Genomic DNA, 26,136 nt, shown 5'->3' with positions numbered 1-26,136 from the left:
TTCTCGCCGCTTTCCGGCCGCGGGATTGGCCGTTCTCTAACGCGGCGGGTGAAGCCTCAATGGGCGCTGTCATGTTTCGAGGCGTTGCCCGGCGGAGGGGTGGGGCGGCGCTGGGCTGTGGCGCATGCGCAGGCCGGGCTGGGGCACCGCCCCGGGAGCGCGCGGCCGCCTCGGGAGCGCGCCCGGCCCGAGGATGCGCCAGGCGGGACAGCGCGGGCGGCCCCGGCCGGGCACAGGTAAGGGCGGGCCGGGGCCCCCGAGCCCCTCCCCGGCCCTGGGGCCGCTGCGCCGTGAGGAGGGCGCGGAGCCGGAAGGGACCCGGGGTCTCGGTGGGACAAACCCTGGGTGGGCCGATGGGGTGAGGTGGGGCCTCACCCGTCCAGCCTCCTGAGGGGTGAGGTGAGGTGAGGTGAGGTCAGCCGAGGTGAGGCGAGGCGAGACGAGGTGAGCTGACCCGAGCCCTGCCCTACCCTGTCCTGTCCCACAGGTGAGGCGAGGTCAGGTGAGCCCTGCCCTGCACACGAAGAGCAGCCCAAGCCCCGCACCCGCGGCCAGCGCGGAGCACTGTGGGCTGTGCCGGGTCATCCCCGGGGCTGCCACGGCCCTGCCAGGAGCCCCCTGTGGAGGCCGGTTTGGTTTCCAGGATTTAGCAGCTCCTGCTGCCTCCGGCATGGTCCCCACTGCCACCTTTGAGCCGGGGCGGTCCCTGTGGGAAGTGTTGTGCCAGGAACGCGGCCTTTGCTGCTGCACCTCCAGAGCAGGAAGGGCAGAGCGCAGGGCTGGCCTCGAGGTGTGGTGGGAGCTGTTTGGGGCTGTGGACTTCAGGGTTATCACACAACCCGCTGGCAATGCATTAAAAAAGCATATTTAGTAAAGAAGGGACGTTGGTCTCTGACATCAATCCATGAACCATTTCATGCAGAGCCTCAAGTGTATTTGTGTCAGAAGGCTGGATGAACAGTTTGACAGGAAAAAATGACTCCATGCCATGGAGATGACCTCCAGCTTCTCAAAGTGGTCTAGGGAAGTCCTCCCAGCTCTATTCCTGCAGAGACCTCACTGGTTTATAGAGTGATGCCCTCAGTTTCTGCCAGCATTTCTGTCACCTTTGCTGGCCTGTGCAGAGCTCACAGCCCTGAGGCAACACCTGTTCTCACAGGAGGTCTCTGCAGTGCAGTAACTCACAGGGGTAAGAGCTGTGCTGCAAAGTGAAAATCTGAGTAGTTCTGTGTAGATTTTGTCAGATTCTCCTGCATCCTTAAGATCTATGAGGATGTCACAACCAGTAACAACTTTATTACATGTACAGCTGCTGTTACAGTCTTTGCTTTCTTTGCAAACTCCACAGCAGTGACCCATTGGATGAACACAGTGCCCCTGACACTGGTGTGCTCCTCTACCATGTGCCTCACCTTCCCTGGGACCAAAATGGGACTTTTTAGGATAAGCTGGGGAAGCGTGAAATCCTTTTTTCTCCTGCAGAGAGTTTTATCCTGACCAGCATCTTTCTGGACACCAGCTGTTATTCTTTCACTACCTTTCACCATCTGTGATGCTCTGCAACAGTTTCTGGGTGCTGTAATCCTTGACTGCACTGTTTAGTTTTTAAGACTGCCTTCAGAGTTCCTTTACTGCTTCAGCATGGAATTGAACTGGATCTTGTAGGAATCATTAGGTTTTTCATTGCACTGGGTCACATAAATGCTTGTTGTATGTGTACCAAAAGAGTCAAACAGCTCCTTTCTGTGGCTGTAGGATGGGACTTCAAACTCACCATGAAATTCAGCAACAATGGAAGCATTTTGTGGCCACTAAAAGGAATGGCAGAGCTCTAAGTGCATCTGTTACAAAAATTACATTCAGAATGATGTTGCAGGATTGATTGTTTCACCTCTGTTAAAAGAAGATGATTTTCATCTCCTGACGTGCAAGATACCTCCTTAAGTCTGGTTTTGCTTACCCACAAAAAGTCTGCCTTTTGGGTCTTCTGGGGTAGAATTCTCAGAAAAGTGTTCATACCAGTGTTTGATCACCAAAGTGCTTATGCACAAGGATTTTAATTTCTGAAAGCTTGGTTTATAAAAGATTTTCATGGTTATTTTAAGTAGTTTGCTGAGGCTTGTTTGAAGGCTTGAGGCTTGCTGGATTTGAGACTAAATATGAAGAAATTGTGCCTAATTCTAAGCTGGTATTTGTTGAAGTTTCAGCCATTTCTTTCTCACACAGGAAAAAAGAACACTTAAAATGAGTGTTAGAGAAATCAGCTTATCTGAGTAGCAGGACTCTCCTGCTGCACATGCTCCTGGAGCACTTTCAAAGAAATCAACCTTTTCTAAACCGTTGTCATGTTGTGTAAGTGTGACATTGTTGAGCACGTCTGTGTGAGGTGGTGCAGGCAGGCACACAGTCCCCTGGTCTCTGCTCCACTTTGCTTTTTGTTTCTTCAAAAATAAGCTTTCTACTATAAGCATTTTTAGTTCTTCCAGCCCATAAACTGCCAAATATAGATGTGTGGGGATTTCAGCAGTTGTACTTGCTGTCCATTCAGTTGCAAGATTTTATTTTTATTTGTGTCATTTGTATAAAAGAAACCTGGGTACAAACCATCCTCTTTGCCAGTATCCCAGGATCCCACTCCTTTATGCAGAATGATACATATTTTCAAGATCCTTTTGATCTTGGTTGGTGGCTTGTTTGAGTGTTCTGCCAAATATCGTATAAAAAGGAGTTTATTACAATGAACTTTGTTCATCTTTATAAGAATGACAATGACAGTATCAGTGCAAACACTGCATCACACAGAATAAGGAAAAACATACTGAATTAATGAAGTAAATAATTCATAAGCAGTTTTATAACATCCATAAACATTTGTGCATTTTGCAAAATAAATATTCTCAAGTGCTGCTGGTTTTGTTTCCTAGTTTAGTGTCAAAATACCTAGAAATTCAGTCGGAGTTGCAGTTGCAGACATGTATATATAACATATGCTGGGCAGTGTAGGCACATCCCAGAGTAAGAAGGTGTGGTTGCAAACAAAGCACTTGCACCGTGAGCAGCTTGATTTGTGTGCTGGTCCTGCCCAGTGCTGTGTCAGGATCTGCTTTCACGTGCTGTAATTAATGAGAGTATCTCAGAATGGGGAGGTGAGTAACCCTCTCTCTGAAACAGGTCATGATTCTTGTTACTCATGATGATCTTCTCCCAGTGTATTGATCTGGTGCTGGTACCAGTTCTCTTTTTAAACATTGTTTTGCTTTTTCATTGTAAGCTTCTAATGAAAATTGAATTCATCACGTTTTTCTTTCTAAAAAAAATTCAAAAAAGGTCAAGAGTGGGTGTAGTAGATGAGAATTCAAAAAGGCACAGAACAAAAGCTGGATTGTAGGTTTCTTTGGTGTCACAGATCAAGGTGATTTCTGACATCTCTCCTTGGAGGTGGTGCTGTAAAGGCAGTTTGGCCACTTGTGACCAGCAGCTGTGCTAAGGCAGACAGGCAACTAGGAATTGAAGGAATTAATTTACCAGGAAATACTTAAAAGAACAAAAGAAGTGTGAGTTAACCAAATTTTTGTGTGTGAGGAATATAATAATTCTGTGCAAACTCTGGATTCCTAGAGATTAAATAGCATGGGCAGAAGGAGATATTTTTAACAGTCCCAAGTAAAGCTTTTAACTACCCACAATGGACACAGAGGAGCGCCCTTCTCCTTTCTGGAAAGCAGTTTGCTGTGTATTTAAACACTGACAGTCCCTCTCCTTATAACATTCTCCTCCCCAGGCAAAACAAGCTCAGTGAATCCAGGCTTTCCCCACAGGACATATTTTCTAGATGTTCTCTGGAGCGACTGAACAATTTGCCATAATGCTGTTAAAGGTCCAAGTAGTTGTTTTCAGTTTGTGTATCTAATTTGGAAGAAAGATTTATGTGTCTCAAAGCATGTCTATTATTTCCAGCTATCTCAATTGGTCTAATAAAATATATTACCTCATCTCACAAACCTTTATCTCATTTAGGGACTTACATCATCACAACTGCAGCAGCGCTGCTTTTGCTGCTGCTGTGATAGACTCTGTGTCCTGTTCTTTCAGAGCTTCCTGTCACTTCCAGTTTGTGCCTCTGCCTCGTCCTGTGTGCTCATGTGTGTTTCTGTCTGTGTGTGCTGAGTTTTGAAGCTGAGGAGATTTTCATGACTCTGTCAGGCTGCTTTCTTACCATTTCTCTGCAATAGGGTTGTTAGACTTGTCCCTTCATACTGTTATCTCTGTGGATTGCAGGTTTTGGGGTTTTATTAGGATGTTTGAGAATGTTGAATGCTGTACAAAGGACAGAAAGTGGCATTCGGGCTGGATGTGTTTGATACCAAAATGGGCCTTTCATTAATAGTGACTTACAACTTTTCACATTTTAGGAGCAGTGGATGAACAGCAAGCTGAGGAGCCAAACATTGTACCAAAGGCCTGTGTGTAGCCCCTGATGCTTGAATGAAGGAAGGATGAAAATGCTCCCTGGAGTGGGTGTGTTTGGAACTGGCAGCGCCGCCCGGGTCCTGGTGCCCCTGCTGAGGGCAGAAGGCTTTTCCATTGAAGCGCTTTGGGGCAAGACTGAAGAGGAAGCCAAACAACTGGCAGAGGAAATGAACATCTCCTTCTACACGAGTCGAACCGACGATGTTTTGCTGCACCAGGATGTAGATTTGGTTTGCATCAATATCCCCCCACCATTAACTCGGCAAATCGCTGTGAAGGCTTTAGGTACCTTTTTATCTTTGGAGTTGGACCAAAAATCCATAGCTTGTTGGCAGACTCCAACGGGCAAACGCAGTGCTAAAAGTTTTGTGTGGAATTGGTAGCACTGTCTGTGAGAAAGGTTGGCCAGGTTTACTGTTCAGAATTGCTTATTGCTCTGCTTGAGCCAATGAGGCTGAAATACCTCATGTCTTCTTCAGGCTGAACTTACGGTAGGGAGCTTTTAATAAAAATTAGCTGTATCAGAATTGATAATGGGAGCCTAAAATGTTTTTATGCTCATTAAAAAAACCAAAAGCAACCTAAAAACACCCCAAACCAAAACAACATAAGTTGTTTAATTAATTTCAAATTCTTCCATGTTCTGCACTAGAAAACTGAGAATTGCTGGGGATGGGAGGGTTGTTGAGTTCTGCTTTATGTTTTCCCCACAAATAAAACCATACTTGAAAGTTGAAAGCTTTTGAAAAAATGTTTGCATGCACAAAAGAGAATCTTGTGAGCTGGGATCTAAGAGACTTGCTGTTTTTAGCTGTGACCCTGGTCACCACCTGGAGTTCTCTTGGGACATCCATGTCCATAGCAGACTGGTGTGGTCTCAGGTGGAGGAATCCTTCCCCTTGATGCAGGAGGGCAGATGTTTGGGACAGCAGGAGCAATCCAGCAACAAGGGGCTGGGTGAAGATATCTGGAAGAGAAGGGATGGCATCCCAGACTGGTTGGGCAGGAAGGTGGGAGCCAACTGCATGGGCACCCTGACATTTCTTAATTCTCTGGTGTGACTTTGTAGTGTTAATGTCCTCTCCTGTAGCACAGCGTGGGTGTCAGTTTGCATGTAATTCTGTAAATAACAAGGGTGATATTTTTACTGTGTTTACAAGAGATCCACAGGAGTTAATTTTAGGATGGATAATCTCTCAGACCACGTGAGCCAGGGTGGTTTGTTGTTCTTAGCCTCTTTTCTCTACAGTAATTTCTTTTGGAAGTAAACAACTCCCTGCACAAACATTTGCAATGCCACTTAGATATGCAGAGAGAGATTTCCGGCTATTTTCCCCTCTTTCTTTCTTTTTTACATTGTTAGATTGTTTGTTTATCTCATTAAACTACTGTCCTTTGAATTTAAGATGTTCTGATTTCTGAATATTTGAACTGCAGGTTAGAATTTATCTCTTTAAATATGCTAAAAGTTCTTTTAAACATTCGTTAGGTAATAGTGTTTCATGAGATCTTGTGGCTTCTGATCAAGTGAGCTAAAAGGAGAGGATAGAATCTCCTCTGGTGAATTATTAACTAAAAGGGATTGAGATTCCTTCTTTGAAGGCTGGGAACCTGTAAGATGGCATTATCTAGAGGAGGAAAGAGAGGAAAAGCTGGTGCAAAAGTGCAGAGGTGGCATGTGTGATTGACTGCATGTTTAGAAAGTGGAAGGCCAAAGAGCTGGGGAAGTGGATGGATGTAGCAGTAAAGGGTAAATGTGTCTTCACTTAATCTGTCCTGAAATGTTCCTGAAATGTTCTGATGTGCAAACTGATGCAGGCAGCTCAGACCCAATGTGATACTGACCTTGTCTTTCAGCTTTCCAGGTTCATCATGGTGGTATTTGTAGATCTGCTGCCAAGTATGTCATGACTTATTTCAAGCCAGTGTTGAGTGTCTTCCTGTGATTGTGTGTTCTGAAGGAACACAAGACCAGGATAGGGTCAAAGATGGCACGTACATTTTCCCTGGAAGTTGAGACTGATACAGTGATGGTTATAATTGGAGAATTATTTGCTGTGAATTATGTGTTGTAGATCAGTGTTTACTAGCCAAGAGACTGGGCTTTAGGAAAGACTAGATGTGGCACAGTAATAATGGTCTTGTGTGTTGATTTGTTTTGTTTTGTTGAGGTTTGTTTGTTTTAAAGTGCTGAAACTTGTATTACTTACTTGTGTATATTTTTATACATTTTTTTAAACTTAAAATGTGCTTCCGTTTTTGTTCCTGGCAGAGAGGAGAAAGACCCAGTTTTTCCAGGTGGTGCAGTTTGCTTGTTAAGTTTCTTACTGACAGACATCCATGAACAAGCCTAGGTACAACTTTGGCATGACGGGGACAAAGCAGTGACACTGGTTTGAGTTCATGAACCAGACAAAACAGATCAAAGGCCAGAGGACAGTAATTCACAGTAAAATCAGTATAATCTTGTGACTTATCTCCACAACAGGCAAAGCCAGAAGCTCTCCTAGAATTTGTGCTTCTTTTGATCTCAGAGGAACTAAGATAATGTCGCAAAATGTCTGTGTTGTGGTTCATGTCCCACAGTTAAATGTACCTTCCTTTGCATGAGGTGAGTACAGAGTGGAATTACTGGCTGAAGTAGAGTGTAAAGTATGGGGCATTTGTCCATGAGGCAAAGTTCAGGCAGAACATGACAAATCCTCAGAGTAACATTTCTTCAGGATGCTAAAGATAATGCGCTGCATGAACTGAGCCCAGCTGACAAATGGATGGGAGTAAATGGTTTGTTTAAGGAATCCTGGATACAGTGACCTTTTATTATCTTTTTTTTCCTCCTGCCTCTGTAACACTCAGTTGAATAGCCATAAACAGGAGAGCTTCAGTGGAGCACTGGTGTGCAGAACATGATGTTCTCCCTGCAGATGGGGTTTGCTCTGAGGAGTGCACAGAGCAAACCCTGAGGCATCATCAGGACAGGCTGTGATGAGCTTCACCACAGGCAGTGGAGCTGCTGCTCTCCTTGCCTGCTGCCTGTAGGTGAGGAAACACAATTCCACAGCTACACCTCCTTTCTTGCAGGACTGCAGCCCTTTCTGTGGGCTTAGACCCACCTGTGTGCTGTTTTAACCTTCCTGTTTGGAACGAAGATTCCTTTACCAGACTGGCTCAGTTGGTGATCTGACCTGACTCACAGAGGGCTCCAAGGAGCACAAGAGCCATGCAGTGGCTCTCATGTCTCCTGGCTGGTGAGGGCCTCAACAGAAAATTTGGCAGCTGTGGTTTAAGAAGACAATAGGGCAAAAAGTTCAGGTTATTCATTACCGAAATAATAGTAGCAAGCTGAGGGATGTAAGTTGCTCTGCCTTGGAAAATAAAGGCATGGCCATTACGTTGGTAAGGGACCTTGTCGCCTTCTTGAACTTGCTGCATGGGCGTCTCTGTGAGCTTGGGGACAGCTGGAGGGGTGTCCCCCTGATGGCAGTTGCAGGATTATCCCAGAACTGTTATGCTGTACCCAGACCTCTGTCCTGGCACTCTGGCAGCTCGTGGCAGGCGGTGCCGAGCCGTCGGTGCGCTGGCTGCCTTCCCAAAAAAAGGCATTAGCCAATTTTAGCTCCTCAAGTGGCTCAACGGGTGCTGGCCCAAGGATCACAGCACTGAGGAGGGCAAGGCTGGGCAGCAGAGCAGAGGCAGCCCGGAGTGATGACAAAGGTGTGACAGAGCTGTCCCCAGGCAGCACGGCGTGGGGTCTCTCTAAGTTTGACCCTCTCTGCTCTCCATCCCCCACTGCAGGGACCCAGGGCTGTGCAACGGGGAGAGTGGCACTGGCAGAGCACTGGCTGCAGAGCTGTGTCCTGTGTTTATATGGGTGTTTGCTTTCTGCAAGCTTTGACAACTGTGAGTCTGCTTAGGACACTCTGAACATGCTATTGCTTACTCTGTTTTGCTTGTATTTTACTGTAGCCTGGCTGGAGACAAGTGCTGTGTCAACAAGAAGGTAGATAAACCAGGGACAGAAGCAGCTCTGGATGCTTCTCCAGATGCTTCAGCTATTCTGGCAAAATACTGAACAGTGTTGTGCCTCAGCTCAGCAGCAGGACTGGGGAGTCAGAATTGGTCCCTGAAATGGGGGGTTACCAGTGGGCAGTCAGAGTTTGTGCTTACCCTTTATCCATCATGGATTTAGAGGTTGTCTGGTCTGTAGTCTTCTCATATCCTGACTGGGTTTTGCTTGTGTCTATTAGAAATAGAGGTTCTGAGTCTCCTGTAGCTGTCCCCTGGCTGACCTGGGCATGGTGTGTTACAGGAGCACGCTGGCCCTTGTCCTGCTTGGAGGGTTCCTGAAAGGCTGGCTGTGTGCAGCCAGGAGGTGGAGCACCGAGAGCAGGAGCTGCAGGGTGGGATCTGCCTTCCTCTCGCGTGTGAGAAACCAATTTAAGCGCCTGTGCTGTTATCTTCTCATTGGGAGTCTATTAAAAGCTGTTCTGAGCAGGGAGCACAGACTGCTCCTGGGTAAGGAGGAGCTTTCAGAGAGGTACCTACCACTGTGTGTGGTGATGCCTGCAATTCTTGGGCAGAAACCATGGTGCAATGTGATGACCTTCAAGTCTGACATGACCAGTAAATGTTTGTAGACTTCTAGGTATAGCCTTGGTTGTTTCATTGAAAAATGTCCAGATAAATATTTTATCAGAACTGATATAAAACAGAAAAAAAAAACCCAGGAAAATTAAAGCCCTGTCATGAGAAAGGGAATATCAGCAGAGCTGCAAATGTAGGAATTGGTTAAAGCTTGTGCTATGGTGCTCTTTTGTATTACTTTATTTCTGCTTTAAAGTTAAAAAATTGAATTATCGACTGCCCCCATTGATTCAGTCTGAGCACAATGTAAAGTGCATCAGTAGCAATAAAGCTGCAGTGTGTGCAGCTTGGGAGTACAGCTCTTGTCTGTGTAACTCAGTCACTTTTTGTCTGATTGTATGAGTAGGCTGTACGTGCAGACCAAAATGTTCTGCTTTCTAACTGGAAATGCTTTTAAAACAGTCAACTTACCAAAACATTATTTCTAATTCTTGTGTTCTATATATAAAATACATATACAAGAATGTCTTTTCTATCTATCTATCTATCTATCTATCTATCTATCTATCTATCTATCATTATATATAGATGTCTAGTAATTTGTATTAATCTATTTAAAATATTAAATTCATAGTTATGGTGAAATACAAAGTGAAAATCAAATCTACCCTTCCCTCACCCTTCCCTGCAGCATACATGACTTTTTTTTCCCCTCTGGCTGTACAGGTATTCAAATAATTTTATAACTACAGCTCAAAATTGTGTCTTGTTTTGCTGCCATGTTGTGCCATTTGGACATTTATCTTTCAGGATGTAAAAATTCTCTCTTTATTTGGAGCCTCCCTCTGTGGGAGTTTGTCAGCTCTGCAACTGGAGCATCTGGGAAGCATCATTGAGTCTTGCTGCACTTGGCATTCCCATTTTAGTTCCCAGATCTTTGCCTTAGAAATTGCAGCAAGAAAGCCTGACTCTTAAGAGCACCATTTCTTGACAACCTTTGGGCATCTGACCATGTTTCACTTGTGTGTGCTAAATGTTTTTTTTTTCCATTTGTGCTTCAGGAATAGGGAAGAACGTGCTCTGTGAGAAAGCTGCTACCTCTGTGGATGCCTTCAGGATGGTCACAGCTGCCAGGTATTACCCCAAGCTGATGAGCATCGTTGGCAACGTTCTCCGTTTCTTGCCCGCCTTTGTGAAGATGAAGCAGTTGATAGAGGAGCACTATGTGGGCAACGTGATCATCTGCGACGTCCGGGTGTACGGGGGGAGCCTGCTCAGCCACAAGTACAACTGGATCTGTGATGAGCTGATGGGAGGGGGTGGGCTGCATACCATGGGCACCTACATTATCGACCTCCTGACCCACCTCATCAGCAGGAGAGCGGAGAAGGTCCACGGTTTGCTCAAGACTTTTGTGAAGCAGAACACAGCCATAAGCGGGATCCGCCACGTCACCAGCGATGACTTCTGCGTTTTCCAGATGCTGATGGGCGAGGGTGTCTGCTGCACTGTGACTCTCAACTTCAACATGCCTGGATCATTCATCCATGAAGTCATGATTGTTGGGTCTGCTGGACGCCTCATAGCTCGTGGGACAGACTTGTATGGGCAAAAAAACACTGCGTTCCAAGAAGAACTACTGTTTACAGACTCTCTGGCTGTCAACAAGGGCCTTTTGGATAAGGGGTTTAAAGACATCCCACTGCTGTACCTGAAAGGAATGGTGTACATGGTGCAAGCCCTGCGGCAGTCTTTCCAAGACCAGGAAGACCGTCGGACGTGGGATCATAAGCCTGTCTCTATGGCAGCCTCTTTTGAAGATGGTCTGTACATGCAAAGTGTAGTAGAGGCCATCAAGAAGTCAAGTAGGTCGGGCGAGTGGGAGACTGTGGAGGTGATGACCGAGGAACCAGATGCCAACCAAAACCTCTGTGAGGCACTTCAAAGAAATAACTTATGAATATTCCTACCTTGGAAAATAGGACAATTAACACTTCTGGCTGTAATGTAAAAATCCTGTTTTTAAAATATGTCTATTCTTATTTAATAGCCTGAGTTTCTTGGTTTTTTAAACATGTAAAATAATGTTCTGGTAGGAACTGTTCTGGTTAAAATTGTTTAAAGAATTTTATGTTTCTGTTTTTAGCAAACATTTAATTTTTGTTTTGGAGACTGGTAGAAAAACTTGAACTGCCCTTTGCACTTGCAGTAGCTGAAGTGAATCATGGAATCTCTGCCACTGCACAGCTTGGAAAAGGGACACAACCCATGTTGCACAGATTCCTGATTTAACCATGAGAGCATGATCAGGGAGTATCTGTTGTTCAGATGCCTTTTTCTTCTCTCAGAGACTGATTTACATTTTAATTCTCATTTTGTAAAATGCTATAAAAGAGTTTAGTGATGTAAGAGGTCTTGAAACTCCTGTAGGACAAAAAGTAGAAGGAATGGGTTAAAGTTTGTAACATAAGGATCAGCCTTTTGGCTTCCTGCACATGGCAAGTGTCTTTCAAATTCATTTAAACTGGTGTTTTATTTAAATGATACTATAATTCTCTTTTGTTGGTGTCTTGGCAGGAAAATCTTCAGGAAGTCTGTGATACATTGTGCTATTTTTCCATATCTGTAGACGTTATTCCCTCTACTCAAGAGGCTGCCTGCATCCAGCAGGGTTTTTTCCATAAGCTCTATGCCTGTCAGTTGTGTTTACTACCTGGCAGCACCGGTGCCATGCCTGTGGGGCCACATTCTTATTTCTGTGATTATTAATAAATACCTCCCAGGGTCATGGGATTGCCACGGTGTCATGGGTAATGAAGTTGTACAGCATTAACCTTCCTGGGACTTTAAGGTGGAAGGAAGGAGGTATTTCCTACCTCTTGCAGCTCTCTTAACGTGCTGGCTGGGTAACTGTTCACACTACATACATCCTGATTATTGAGAGAACAGGGACTGAACTGCCATGGGTAAATCTGCTTCTGATCTCAAACACTGGCTATTAACCCTCTGGTCCTGCCCATCTTCATGTCCTCCTGCAGCTTGTGTCCAGTGGAGAGATTGTTGGCAGATGATGGGTGGAAGTTCGTTCCTTTTAAGAAATGTTTCTCCCTGAGGCAGATATGTGGAAAGGATAGTCCAGTTTTACTGTTTTTATTTTGTGTACTTGAAAGCTTTTTTTAAAAAATGTTTTCCCACTAAATTGTAACTTTGTGTATTTATGTATATTAACATGCACACTGCTGTTTGATAAGCTGGACCTTCCTGAAAAGTGTCATGTTTTCTACAGAAATAAAAAGTTGTGTTTGTTGAGGGCATTCTTTATGCAGCTGTGTGCTCGTGTTTGATTTGGTCAAGCTAAAACCATCGTAATAAAAGTGAACAGGAGACTTAGACCTGGGACTCAGTACCTGGTGAGTCCTTCCCTACTGGTGTGATCTTTTGCTGCCAGCTGGGTCACTCGGGTGTGTAAGAAGCTGTGTGGTGTCTGGCAGTAGAGCTCTGTACCATCCAAGTGTCATCTGCTTATCATTGAGGGAAAATTAAGTCCACCAGAAAACTTATTTCCAACCTCCTTGCTGTTTCCCTCAAACCACAGCTGTTGAGTAGCAGGTTTTGGAGATCTTGCCTATCTTGGACTCACCATGTCAATTTCTGTTCAAAAAACAGGATATTTATTCTGCCTGACTCCTTGTAGATGTTGCTGGAAGACACCAAGAAAGAAGCCAAATCCTTGCAGTACTGATGGAACCGCTGTCTTTGCTTAGTGTGCAAATCAGGTATTTACCTTTGGGTATTTATTTTCCACACGTTAAAACTGACAGAAACAGGTCTACTAAGGTGCTGTTTTAAAGTGTAGGAGCATGACTGCTCCTGTGCTCTGCACAATCTCATCTCTACTGTGAGCCGGGAGAAAAAAGTGAAAGGTTAGGCTGGATATTAGGAAAAGGTTTCTCAGCCAGAGGGTAGTTGAGCACTGGAACAGGCTGCCCAGGGAAGTGGACACAGCACCAAGGCTGACAGTTCAAGAAGCGTTTGGACAATGCTGTGAGAGGCACATGGTGTGATTCTTAGGGTGTTCTGTGCAGAGCATAGATCATTGTATTCAGTGATCCTTGTAGATCCATTCCAACTCAGGATATTCTGTGATGTTTTGTTTCTATGATTCTATTCTCTGTTCCCAGCTGTAGCAGGTGGGGCAGTGAAAGCTGCTTCTCTGCCAGCCTTCCATTATGGGTAGAGAACTGGTGTTTCTGCCATAGCTTTGAGCATCTTATGTCTGTGGTGTCTGTGTGCTATGTAAAGTGAGTGAGATAATGTCTCCTGAGCTCACCTGGAGTCACCACCTTCATTCAGATGGGACAGCTCCGGCTGGTTTCATGCCAGCTTTGTGTCTGTTAATGAAGTTGTCCTTTGTGCCTTTGTCAGTATGTTCGTATAGGGCAGAAAAATTTAAAAAACAGTTCCTATAGAAGAAGGAAGCACTGCACATATCCAGATGATCCCAGTGAAGGAAGCAGGGCCAAGACCCCTGGGTGAGCGAGAGACATGACGGCAGAACTGTGCAGAGAGGGAAAAGGGGCTTCAGCCTCCAGCTGCCCTGCCCGGGTGGAGCGGAGCGGGATGGTGGCCACGGGAGCGCTCCTTTGGGTGCGGCGGGTCCCAGCCGTGAAGCCTGGAGTGCCCCGCGCAATCCGTGTGTCCCACCCGCGTGTGCAGAGCAGACCGGGGCCGGCTGGGGGTCAGTGCCAGGTGTGCAGAGCAGACCGGGGCCGGCTGGGAGTCAGTGCCCGGCCCGCCGTGCGCCGTGTGCGGCGCGGCCGGGCCGGGTCTGGCCCGCCCCTCCCGGCGGAAGCGGCCGTTGCCGGGGGAGCGGCGGGGCCGGGCCGGGCCCTTCGGCTGCCGGCGGCGGGCCCAGCCCAGCCCAGCCCGGCCCGGCCGGGAGCGCTTCTCCGCGGTCTCCTTCGGTGAGTCCTCTCGAGACGGCCGCACAGGGCCCGCCCGAGCCCGGCGGGGCTGGGGAGCGGTGCAGGCCGGGGCCGGCGGGGAGCGCCGGGGTTGGGGCCGCAGCAGGGGCAGCACCCGCGGGGACGGGACGGGCAGCGCCGGCACCGCCCCTGTCCCCGGGTGCGCGGGCGGTGAAAGCGGGGAAAGGTGCCTCGAGGGTGTCCCGGCCTGCCCAGCAGGTCCCGGCCTCCGCACATGCCCCGGGCGGGCTCGGGGCAGCGGGACACGCTCCGGCCTCCATCGCTGCCCGACCCTGTGACCGCGGCCCGGGGCCCGGCCTCGCATCAGCGAGGAATCCCACGCGTTGAGGTGGGGCTGCCATGTCGTCATCTGCCCTTGCTCCTCAGGGAGGGGACTTGGCTGCTGCACTGCAATACCCACATCAGTCTTTGCCCACCTTCCACTGCCGAGCACGGCCCTCCTTCACCTCCTGCTCCAGCTGCTGCAGAACGCACCTCTGACTCTATGGGCAGGCTGTCCAGGCTGGCTTTGTTCCTAAAGTGCTGTTGGTGGATACCTGGCCAGCTCTCAGGAAACGTGTTCCTCATGCAAACAACAGTATCGCACTTGGCTGGACCTGCCCCTCTGTTTTCAGAGAGAGACAGAAGACAAAATGGGTATTTGAGACTGGCAGGTGGGAAAGAGCTGGTGAGACCTGGGGGAACCCACATGGCGAATAGCATTAAACAGATAATATTAATCTCTCCCGTTGCAGTCAGCAAGGGGAAAGCTTAGGCAGGGTCTGGCACCACCTGGTAGATTCACCACACATTGACCTCATTTCCTGATCCCTGATTCTGCAGGAGGAATGGTTGCAGATCCAGGTGCTCCCCTGTTTTGGTGCAGCTCTCAGGCATGGAAGTTATCCTGATGTGACTTTCCATTTCAGCTAAAACTGTTGAGGAAGGAATCAAGCATGCAAACCCAGCTGCACGATTAGCCCTTTGATTTGCTGCAGATGACTTGCTCTGCTTATCACAGCTTATCGCAGCCGTGGGATGGTTTTTCCCATGCTTTTTGCAGAGATTGGCTCATGAAGGCAAGAATCTGGGCTGGTGTCAGCTCTGTGTGTGGTAGCAGCTTCCTGGCCAGGGACCCAGGAATAGTGAAAACGTTATCTGTGAAGGAGAGGGAATGCTTCAAAGTCAGATGCAGTGAGTTCAAGGGTGTGAAATACATATGCCCAAGCCTTGTCTATTCCCATGTTCTGTAGTTTACTTTGATGCCAAAAATAAGCAGCAAAAGGAAGCTGGGGTTCTTACAGGCTGTGAAAGGTCTCAGTTTACCAAGAGGATAACTAGCATTTTTCCCACTTAGTCAGCTGTGGCAAAAGGCAGGAAGAGTCGAGTTAATAGTTATTAAACGTACAGGAAAACTCTGGGAGAGAGGGCTGGAGCCTGCATTGCTTGCCACCTAGGCCAGCATTAAACTGTGGTCCTGGTGGGAAAGTGAGCAGCCCTCCAGGCTCAGCCAGGGAGAGTGAGCAATGCTAAAATTGTTGGGTTACTCTGGCAGCTGCCCTGCGCCTCCTGTACCTGTGCAGGGCAGAGAGTGGGGCTGGGGCAGCCCTGTGGCTGCTTCCCTAGTGAGTCTACAGGCTGCTGGAGGGTAAGAACAGAGAGAGCTGCACAGGTATCTATTTACCTGGACTTAACCAGCCTGTTTTGCAGAGTCTGCGTGCATCTCACAGCCTGTGAATGCACTAAACAGTGTCTTTCTGGTGGCAGCAGGTTGATGGGTTGATGTATTGTTGATGTTTAGGTTTCTAACGGGGTGATAAGATGCTTTCCTGGGTTCAGAGAGTGACCAGGTCTTCTCAAGGGGACTGACCCTGTTCCCCCTTACCTCTCTGTGTTCATAAGCACATGCTTCTACTGTGTTTCCTTGGTGCTTGCTCCAGTGCTTCTCTGATCCTCATGTGGAGGTAAAAGCTTTTGGATAGGAGGTTACATGGATAGAGAATGAACCAGCAAAAGAATTGACTGGTTTGATGGAGGGGTAGTGAGTGGAATTGGCTTAGCACAGCACTGTTTGAGCTGCAGAGCTGCCCCAAGACACCAAGCAGGCAGGAATGGCAGCAGAGGAGGTCCACACATCCCCCCTTGGCAGAAGTGAGACATAAGGTTTTCTCACTCGTGTCCCTCAAGTAGGCCCATGGTCAGCAGAGGCAGAGCAGTAACTTGGGAAGTCTGTACCAATGGTTGGTAACTGAAGTTTGGCAGCTGCTCCCCGAGGCTGAGAGTGGTGCTGGGGACTGGTGTCCCACTGCAGGTATCTAGATAGGCAAGATGCTTGTTACTGTAATGAGGTTGTCTGATCTTGCAAGATCCCAATCCAGAGGTGATGTGACTTGCAAATCAGGGAGTGGGTGTCATTTACAAATTCCCTGCAGCAGGGCAGGGTGCAGTTGGGATGTGAAGGTATAAACGAGCCTTCCATCCCCTGCCTCCCATCAACTTGCCTTTCGTCCTTCAATCCCAGGCAATAATTGTCTGTTCTGTTACAGGTCTTGATTTCAGCCTGTCATTTTGCATGTAAATTACTGGGTTGGAACATGAGTTCAGATCAAGATCAGATGTGCATTTCAAGGCCAGTAGCTGTTCTGGAGTGATCTCATGGTGAATGCCTTTTTTTTTATTATTTTCTAGAATAAGAGAGCCTGTTCTGGCTTAGTTGGATCCATTATCAAGGAGATTAAATAATACCAAGCCAGCATCCTTTTATCTCTGGTTGAGAGTCTGTGCCTGCTTTTCAGAAACAGCTTTCCCAGAGCAGCTGGGTACAGACTGCACATGCAGTGCTGGTGTGCAGCAGTCAGCATTGCTTACATTGCCTCTGCTGTTGTGTCCAGGAGATGAATAACAGCGTTTTGCTAATGGGTCTCATGTCAACAGGGGTGATTTACCAAGGAAGACTGAAGTGCATTAGTTGCTATGACTCAGACTCACTCAGCCTTGTACTGATCGTTTATTGGTTTATAAATTAAACTGCAGATGCTGCGTCCCATCAGTGCTGGCATGCCAAGGACCCTGAAAAGGGTTCTTCCCGTAGAGTTGTCTCAGAAACCTTTAAATTAGTGCCTCTGGAGTCAGGGCATGCAGGTTGTAACCCCAGCTCTTACAGCAGTGACTCCAGCCAAGCTGCCCTGGCGCCTGTCAAAATCACAGTGTGACTCTGATGAGGTTGTAAGGCTCTTGTGGCATCTGCTCAGAGCTCAGCAGCAGGCTGTGCTTGCTGGTGTGGCATCCTGCATCCTCAGGTTCTGAGCAGGGAGCAAACCCCTCAGGTGTCTTGTAGGCACAAAACTGCTATCCAAGAGATCTTGGTGAGCAGAACAGCTCCTGTCCCTTCCTGCTGGAAGGGTCTTTGCTCCTCCTATCATGGGGAGGGGAAAAAGCAACCAGGATCAGTGTGGGCCAAGGCAGGGACTGGTGGATCAGTGCTTCACTAAAAATTACTTTAGAAATCAGAAAGACAAACCAGCTGGGCTCTTCCATATAAACCCAGTGTCTGCCCTTGAATGATCCAAAATGAAGCATTTTGACTCAGATCCTTTTAAGGTTCATCCCCAGCCTGCTCAGGGATGGTGACAACACAGGTGTGTTCCCAGGGAGGATACAGCTTTGTGGGGCACGGGCTTCAGCTTCCTCTGGGCAGGTTGTGTTTGAACCACAGGAGCCATTTAGAGGGAGCCCAAGGTGCACGATAATTCAAATCTCAGGCTAAAACCTCTCAGACGATGGCCAGCCACCTTGTGTTTCCTGTTTACTGAAGGCACACAGGGAGCTGAGCTGAGAGCAGCTCAGCTCTTTGTGTGTTTGCATTAAATGTTTCTGTATGGGAAAACAAAGCCAGGAAGGATTTTCTGTTTTGAAGGTATAGATATTGCAGCAACCATGGACATTTAGGTTCAGTGCTGGTAAAATTGCTGATTAGAGCCATAGTAGGGACAGTGCTGCTGGACTCCTTGTTTCACCTGCATGGGGTCCAATTCAGGGTGGTTTCCTACTTGCAAGTCATCCTCTGTAGCTGAGGGGTGAGCTCTTTTAATGAAGGTCAGAAGTTCCCCTATATGTATTTATCTTAAATGTAACTTTCCAGTGGCTCAGTGTGCCTCGCTCATTTCTTTTCTCAGTTGGTTTCTGTGGTGGAGGCAGACCGAAGTGTGGCAGAATGTGTGAAGGGCCATCCAGGATTTCTGGACCCATTCCTCCAGACCCTACTCTTTTTCCAGAGTATTACAAACGCCCTGTCTCAGGTGAGTCCTTGGTGCTTGTTACAGATGTGTGGGTTTGTGCTTTGCCATGGCTCAGCTTGCCCATTTGATGTCCTTATCCTTTGGCATCCTCAACAGTCTCCAATCACACTGGTGCAGGTGTTTCTGCAGCCTCACAGATGATGATCCTACAGGGGATCTGTACAGCTGGTTAAAAAATGGGAAAGCATAAGGCAGAGTTGGAGAGGAGGTCTTCAGCATTGTTTGTAGGCTGTGGGTGGAGAAAACTATGAGTTAAGATAATTTTCTGATAAGGTTCTCCTTCTTTCTCTGTAGCTCGAGGGAGGCTGGAAGGAAATGCTCAGAAGCTGTATTTTACCTCCAGGTCCCTGGACTCAGTTTCTAACCCATACCCTACTTTGGGCAGTGCCCACCAGGCCCAGCCAGCCCCTCACATTCGCCCCAATGGAAAAGACTTCCTGGAGAAAGGACGGAAGGGGACACTTGGACTTCTGCTGCAGCTCGAAGGGATCTCCCTTGATGGGGGGCTGCCAGTCAAGAGTAAGTATAGCTGAGTCACTGCTGGCCTGAGTGGCCTTTTGGGCCAGGGATGAAACATCAAGGGTTTGGCTGAACTTCTTGGATCTGCTGCGAGGACAGCTTGAGCTTTTTAGGGCCACTTGCCCCATCTCTAGGGTTTGGCCTGGCAGTGGTGTCACCTGTGCTGGAGCAGGTGCTGTTATGGCCTCCCTGGCTCCAGTTTGGACCAGGTCTAGAATTGGAAAAGGGGCTTTAGTCTGACTTATGCATGGATCAAATGAAACCTTAATGTATAGAGGATGTTTAACATGGCAAGTTCCTTGTTGGTGAAGCCAGGCAGGATTTGGGAAGAATGTCTGTTTATGTGGATACTGAGAACATATTTGAGAAAGACATTCCCTTTTCCAGGGATGTAACTCAGAGTACATTCAGAGGTCCAGGAAGGAGATAAGGCTGAGCCCTGAGTGTCTTTTGGTTTGCTTCATGTGCTGGGATTGCCCCCAGCCTAGGGCCAGTGAGGTGGATGCCAGCTGGTGGCTGCCCCAGCTGCTGTGCCCAAGCAGAGGGCAAATGAACAAGGGTCTGGTTGTGTCAGATGAGATCTTCCTAGTTTTGGGGAGCCCAAGAAAGGATCATTTTTATTCAAAACCAAAAAACCCCCAGCAATCTGAAATCTTGATTATGCCCACTGGAACATGGAACAATGGCTGACCCTGAAACTAGGAACAATGCAAGTTTATGGTTCTGCAGCTGCCATTAACCAACCCTCTCTGCTTCATCACCATGGGATGCTGATTCCCATGGGATGGGAATTGACCTTGCTCTTGGGAGGATGTTGGCATGGCTTGTCTGGCATAGTCCAAACTGGGACAAGTGGGCCACTGAGAACAGGGGAGGCTGTGAACAGCAGCAGTGTGTACAGACCTGTGCTGATGTTCATCTGGACACTGTGGGATCCTCTGGCAGAAGAGTCAGTCCAGGAGTGTGCAATTAGCGTGGGAAGGATGCGGAGGTGGTCTTGTCTGCAGGCGAGGACAGAGCTTGCTGGTTCTGTGGGCTGTAGGACCACTTCTGGAGACAGAGCTGTGTTCTCTGAGAGCCTGCATCCCTTGGCAGTGTCTGGGACCTGAAGGTGTGTCTCCCCTTGCTGTGCAGGGAAAGAACCCAAAGACTACGAGAAGGAAAATGTGAGGCGGATAAAGGAGATTCAGAAGAGATGCAAAGAGAAGGAGCGAGCCCAAGAGCTCAGCCAGCCCAAGCCTGTGAAAGCTCTGTGGAAATCCCAGAAATATGAAAATGTGGAGTCAAAGGTGAAGGCCAAACTGCAGGTTCGTACCTATGGAGCTCTTGAACTCTCCTGTCTTGGGATGTGGTTCAGTCATGAAGAATGGTGGGATGATCAAGACTGGGAAGTCCCAGCTTAGGGATGCTCCCACCTGGCTTTTCAGCTTCCCTGTTTTTGGGGCAGCGTTTCTCTGGGGTTTGTGCCAAAAGGCTGTGGCATCTTGCCCTATATATTGTGGTCCTCAGGTCTGCAGGCTGTGTCAAGCCTCAGTCCAACTCTTACCATCCTATGGATATACAACAGGCAGTGTATCTCCAAATTCTTCTCCAGGTGGTTGTTCTGGTGAATAATGACTGCCCAGTAGGGGTACACAGACATCTCCAGGAAATTAAGGTGGAGGCCATGTAGATCAGCACAGCCTGTAAGGGTGCAGACACTTCTAGTCCTCTGCACACATGCTTGTTGGAAAAAGAATGCCTGATTTTCTCAGGCTTTCTCAGCTGCTGGAGTGAGCAGGTGTCTGGCTTTGTGAAGGTTTGGTTTGCTTTTTGTTTCTTTCTCTGGTTAATTTTTTCTCCTCTGGTGGGTTCCTGGTGTTCAAATGGTGCCTCTGGCAGAGGGCTTTGCCAAATGCCTTAGTAGAATTGTACTTGTTTGCACAGAAAGTGAATTAAGGCCCTGGGAGAGGGAGGAAGAACTCCATCACAATCTTAGGTTGAACCATTGTCATCTTCTGGATCTGGGAGACCCCTCTAATCCAGGTGACCGCTGTATTTGGGGAACTTCTGCAGTTCCTATGCACGGAGTGGGTTCCTGTTATACAGCAGCAAGCAGAGGTGTGTTGTGCCCACTCTCATCAGAGGGACTTCCTGGAGGACAGGCTTCGGGGCTCCTTCCCAGCTCAGCCTGGCATGCAAGAAGCTCCTTGAGTAAGGGGAAGTGCAGAGGTGCTGCCTTGGCCAGTAAGCTGTGGGTTGTTTGGAGTAGCCTTGAACTGTTGGATTCCCATTGGCCTCAGGGTTGTTGGCTGCCCGGAGAGGGCTTTGTCCTCCTGCGAGTCCCTGGAAGCCATGACAGGCTCCATCTGAGTCCTGTCTGCAGCCAGCCAGGCTGTGTGAACAGGCGCAACACAGGGAGCTGTGCAGATGGTGGGTGCAAGCTGGGTGACACCTCAAGCTCTTGCACAAGCCTTCCCCCACTACTCCCTTGCTGAGTTGGACTCTTCAAGTTCTTCCTTATCTCTGCATTGGTTCCCTTTCATCTGTGGCCAACTTTTGACACTAAAATGATGTATATTGATAACAACTTCAAAAATTGGCAAGATGATTCTCAAGCCAGTGGTTCCAAATGCTCTGTCCCTCTTTGTTGTGTGCCACCAACCTCTCTGATTTCAATGACCCTTCCACACATGGGAGCAAACACCCATGGGCTTCGGGAACACAAGCCTATGCTCGTTTGACAATTTCAATGAAGATTGAGATAATTTCTTCCTTTGTTTTGGGGAAGGGGGTGGTCTCTGCGCAGGCAGTTTCTGCGTGGTGCATTACTTGTGCTCTGTGGATTCCTCCAGAGAGGTGACAGGCAGCCCTAGCACTGACTCACGTAGCTTTAGCTGTTGCTGGGGCTCTCCTGGAGCTGAGGTTTTCCCTTTGAAGAATCTCCACGTTCTGTGGAACTGCTGCTGCTACTCAGAGTTTAAGTTGATTCTGTTAGGTCTTGAGGACTAATGCAGAGTTTCTTATCTCTCCTCTGTCCCTGAGGCTGTTGACTGTAGCAGCTGCCTTGGAAATGGCTCTGGCAGTCCCAGTGCTCCTGTGGAGGGAGATGGGGCATGCTGTGCTCTGCTAGCACACTCGTAAAATCACAGAGTTACTTGACTTCAGCCAGCTCTCCTAGGCAAAGGCACTTCTCATTAACTTACTAGAGAGATCCAGGTCTTCTGGCTCATATCAAAACAAGACTGATCATCTTTGGAGCATGATCAGTCTGAGCAGTGCTAAGGACATCACATACCCTGCTCCTTCCACCAAAACCACCAGCGTGACTGCCCAGGCCCACCATAGTCTGCAGCTCTGCCCAACTAAACAGGCCAGGCAAGAAAGAATCTGCCCCAAGGGACTGCAGTTCAGCTGAGAGAGCAGCTGAGACCTGAGACCTTGGGTACCTGTAAAGATCTGGGGGCTGCCCTGTGCAGTTTCCGTGACTTCCAGGAGCAGAGTAGTGCACAAGTTGCATTTATCACAAGGTCACCTACTTGCCACAGTGTCAACTTTCAGTTTTCAGGGTTTGTTTGTAGCAAGACTGTCTGAGACGTCCCAGACCACCTGCCAGATATCAAGTAGTGTCACCTTGTGCCAGTGTTAACCACGGGCTTTGAAGATGCCCCTCAGACGCAATTTGTCAGACTCCTTCACTCTCTGCTTCTTTTTCTGTCTACAGTGATTCAAGCACAGATTTGAGGTGCTGAGCAGAGCAGCACTTGAGAACAGCACCTCAGCAGTCAGCTTTGTGCCTACCTCTGCCACTTCATTAAAGCTTCCAGTAGCAGGTCAGCCCATCTCTCGATCCATGGAGATGGGGTGACTTCTGGAATTTCAAGGTCTCTAATGTTGCCAACAGGCAAGATGTGTCTCTCCCTTGTGTCTCCTGCCTTTCAGCACATTTTCCCCTCACTGGTATTTGCTCTTCACAGCAATATTGCTGGCTTTTGAGGAGCCATTGTCACTGGATTGACAATGGATTGTCCATGGATTTAGCTTGTCCTCACTCCAGAAGGTATATTTTGGGTTATCTGGTGTTGCTCTGCTTTTGTGCTTACCAGATTAGTCAGTAAAGAGGGATTCTCCACTCAATGCTGTGCATGCATTTGATCCAAATGTTTGTTTCTGCAGATTTTCTCTTTTTTTTAGCTATTCTTTAAAAAGATCTGCTGCCAGGGCCAGATTTGTTGCTGTTGGCCTTTGCTGCCTGACTACAGATTGCCTTCTCCCAAGAACTTTTGCCAATCTATGGCAGAAAGCACGTGCTGTCATGTACCTGCTGGAAATCTGTGGTTGACTATCCAAGCTAGGTTGGGTGGGTTTCTCTTTGCTCCTGCCTCCCTTCAATAGTGGATCTTTTCTTGCCTTTCCCAGGAGACCTCCTCACCTCCAAATCCTGAAGCTGTGAAATTCTTGAGGGCATATTCTCGCTGTGGCTCTGGGATCAGACCCTGCAGGCTGCTCTCCCCAAGGCCCATCAGAGTCAAAGCACAGGCAGATGCAGAGGCTCCAGAGGCACAGGGTGAAACCAAGGTGAGTGGCACACTAACTGCATCCATCCCAGGGATTTCTGGCACTCATGTGTCCCCATGGTTTCCTGGTTGTTTGTGTGTGCCCTTGATCCCTCATTCTCTCTTCTTCCAGATCCAGGTGGAGGGCAGGAACATCGACTTCATCAAGCATAATGCCTGCAATGCCAAGCGGGCTCCTCTGCGCCGTTCCCAGTCCCTGCAGGCACTGGCTGAGCTGCTGGAACAGAAGCACCGGGAGCAGGAGGAATACAACACCAAGCAAAAGGGCCATGTGCCCCAGTAGTATGTATGCCCCCCACAAGACTGTAACAGCCTTCACTGCATCCCCCAGCTTCTGCATAGAGAGGCAGGCTGGGGACAGAGGTACACTCACCCTGTGCAGCAGTGCCATGGACTGTGGCCTGGGGAATAAACACTGTCCCTCCTGCTTTCCTGACTTAATGAGCATACCATGGCCAGCACTTGGCTCGGAAGTTTTGTCCCCTTCTCCCTTGCTTGCCATTATGCAATGATGCTGACATGGGGATGCTCTGTGTGCCTTAGAAATGTGCTTCTGTTTCTTCCTGAGCCTTGTTCCACATGATGCAGCTTTGGCATTAAAAGGTCTGGTTTTGGAGAGGCAGAGAGTTCGCTTTGCCTCGCAAATGTTCACCCTGCCTTGGACCTGGAGTCTGAGGAGCATGCAACTAGTGCTGTGCATTTTGGGGTTCTGCATGGAAAACAGTTACTGGGTCCCCTGTCCTGGGACTGAGCGTGGTGTCAAGTTCTTTGGCTGTGCTTTTCCCTGCCAGCAACCCTGGCCATGAGCTGCTCTGTCTGACTTCATTCTGCCACTGACCCACAGATGGTTTTGTGAGGATTCAGTGAGCCAGAAACAAGGAGCAGCAGCCCTTGTCTCCGAGGAGCATGTGTTGGCCTGAGTGTGTCTCTCCCAGCAGCCCTTCAGAGCACATGGAGTGCATTTGCTCATCCACATATGCGGGTTAAACCTGGCTGTATCCTCCATGGTGGGGGCATGTGGTCTCAAGCAGTGACATGGAGTCTAGTGGGGTTTGAAGGGCACAGTTCTTGACCTCTGGCTGCATCCTTGGGCTCTCCCTCCTGCCAGATGTGCCAACACCTGCTCTCCTTTGCCTTGCAGCCTGCTGGAGAGGAAGGAGCTGTGGCGCAAACAGATGGAGGAGCGGCTGCAGAACCTGCCAGATCCCGACACGCCACCTGGTCATACCATGATGCCTGAGAACCAGCGGCTGGAGACCCTCGTCAATCTGAAGCAGAGTAAGGGAGAAAAAAATGGAGATTCTAGCTGAGAAAAACAGGCAATCCCAGCAAGGATAAGGGAGAAGAGAGTTCTGGGGCACAGATTCCTGGAATAAGGCATATGTAGGCAGTATGTGAGCTCTATGTGTGGAAAGAGCAAGCAGTCTCCTACAGCTTCGTGAGACATGCAGGTTACAGGACTGGATCTCTGGAGCAGGCTTATCCAGTGGACCTGATGTTAGGGTTACTATTGCTCCTAAAATGTTAGATTTTGGTTGGAATGGACCTTCAGAGGTCTCTAGTCCAGTCTCTGATTCTTCAAAGCTGGAGCAGGTCCCTCAGGTCCTCATCCAGGTGAGCTTTGAATAGAAGGATTCTAGGTCTGTGTTTCAGTGCTGCCATCATTTTCATGACTGGGGATGGGGTCACAGTGTTAAGAAAGGGATGAATTGATTTCCTCTTCAATTTACACAACTTGTCTTTTTTCTCTTTTTACAGGCCAGGAGCAGCTGATAAAGGACCTGGTTCTGTTGCCAATGCGTGCAGACTCCCTCAGGATGCAGAATCGGCGGGTAGAGCTGGAGAGGAAGCTCTCCCAGATAGAAGAGGCCATCAAAATTTTCTCGAGGCCCAAGGTCTTCATCAAGATGGACTCCTGAGCCAGTGGGACCAGGTGTGCTGTGCTGCTGTACATGAACATCCATCCTTGCTGGGCAGGAACGGACATCACTTTGGAAGGGAAGGAGAGGAAGGCATGTTCCAGTACCTGGGCCCATCCAGGTGCTGGTACAGTGTCCAATGTGCAGCATCCAGTGCTCACCCTCCAGTGCTGTGTCTTGTCCACAGAAAAAGGAGGGAGATGACCTAATATACTTCTTGCTCAGTGGTCTGGATCTCTTCTCACAGGTCAGCTCTCTGCTCTGGATCAATTCTATCACCTCTAATTTTCCCATTTTTCCCCACTTCTGAAAACTGGTAGGAGGTCCCTCATGCTGCTGCCTGTGGTGTTCCTTGTCACTATTTTTCTCCTGAGCTGGATCATGGTCATGGCTCATTCTGAGCACCTGCAGGCTCAGCAGCTCAGGGACAGCTTGGGGATAAGGTAGAGGCTCTGAGCTTCAGTGCTTTCTACCCAGAGGAGGGCTGAGCTGGCAGGTGGATATGGTGGGATGTGGAGAATAGCCTTTGTTGTCTGTGGGGCAGGAGATACTCTAATAAATCATCATTTCCATCTTTCACTGTCTTTCAGCTCCCAGTAGGCCCAGAGTGGTGGTAGGCAGCAAAGACCAGGAGCATTGGCACAGTGCAGGCAGGGGATGTGCTGTGGGTTTCACAAGGCTGGGTGCTGGGACACAATGATGGGCATGGAGTGGAGAATATGCAGGACAGGGTTGGGCAGATGCCATCGCAGAGGAGAGCTTGCTGCTTCCTTACCTTGAGATGCCACACAGGGACCTGTGCAGACCTTTGCAAAGAAAAATTGAA

General features: G+C 48.4%; 2 protein-coding genes across 4 annotated transcripts; both read left to right on the top strand.

Annotated features, from left to right (window-relative positions):
• Window positions 1–142: 142 nt before the first annotated feature.
• On the top strand, window positions 143–12,368 carry GFOD2 (Gfo/Idh/MocA-like oxidoreductase domain containing 2). Of its 2 annotated transcripts, XM_071567638.1 has the most exons (3): window positions 143–236; window positions 4,413–4,755; window positions 10,116–12,368. In XM_071567638.1, the coding sequence occupies exons 2-3, from the start codon at window positions 4,497–4,499 to the stop codon at window positions 11,012–11,014; spliced, it is 1,158 nt and encodes a 385-aa protein (XP_071423739.1). In that variant the 5' UTR covers window positions 143–236; window positions 4,413–4,496; the 3' UTR covers window positions 11,015–12,368. The 2 variants fall into 2 exon arrangements, with proteins under 2 accessions (XP_071423739.1, XP_071423740.1); XM_071567639.1 differs by lacking the exons at window positions 143–236; window positions 4,413–4,755 and adding an exon at window positions 6,998–7,081.
• Window positions 12,369–13,901: 1,533 nt separating this feature from the next.
• ENKD1 (enkurin domain containing 1) lies at window positions 13,902–25,889 on the top strand. 2 transcript variants are annotated; one of them, XM_071567197.1, is made up of 9 exons: window positions 13,902–14,018; window positions 16,565–16,676; window positions 18,194–18,316; window positions 18,611–18,835; window positions 19,970–20,142; window positions 23,234–23,392; window positions 23,504–23,673; window positions 24,533–24,669; window positions 25,150–25,889. In XM_071567197.1, the coding sequence occupies exons 3-9, from the start codon at window positions 18,232–18,234 to the stop codon at window positions 25,308–25,310; spliced, it is 1,110 nt and encodes a 369-aa protein (XP_071423298.1). In that variant the 5' UTR covers window positions 13,902–14,018; window positions 16,565–16,676; window positions 18,194–18,231; the 3' UTR covers window positions 25,311–25,889. The 2 variants fall into 2 exon arrangements, with proteins under 2 accessions (XP_071423298.1, XP_071423299.1); XM_071567198.1 differs by lacking the exon at window positions 16,565–16,676.
• The last annotated feature ends 247 nt before the right edge of the window (window positions 25,890–26,136 follow it).

This window comes from Pithys albifrons, chromosome 12, assembly GCF_047495875.1.
Source record: "Pithys albifrons albifrons isolate INPA30051 chromosome 12, PitAlb_v1, whole genome shotgun sequence".
Lineage (NCBI taxonomy): Eukaryota > Metazoa > Chordata > Aves > Passeriformes > Thamnophilidae > Pithys > Pithys albifrons.
Note: the sequence above shows the minus strand (reverse complement) of the source record. Positions and strands in the feature narration are given on the sequence as shown.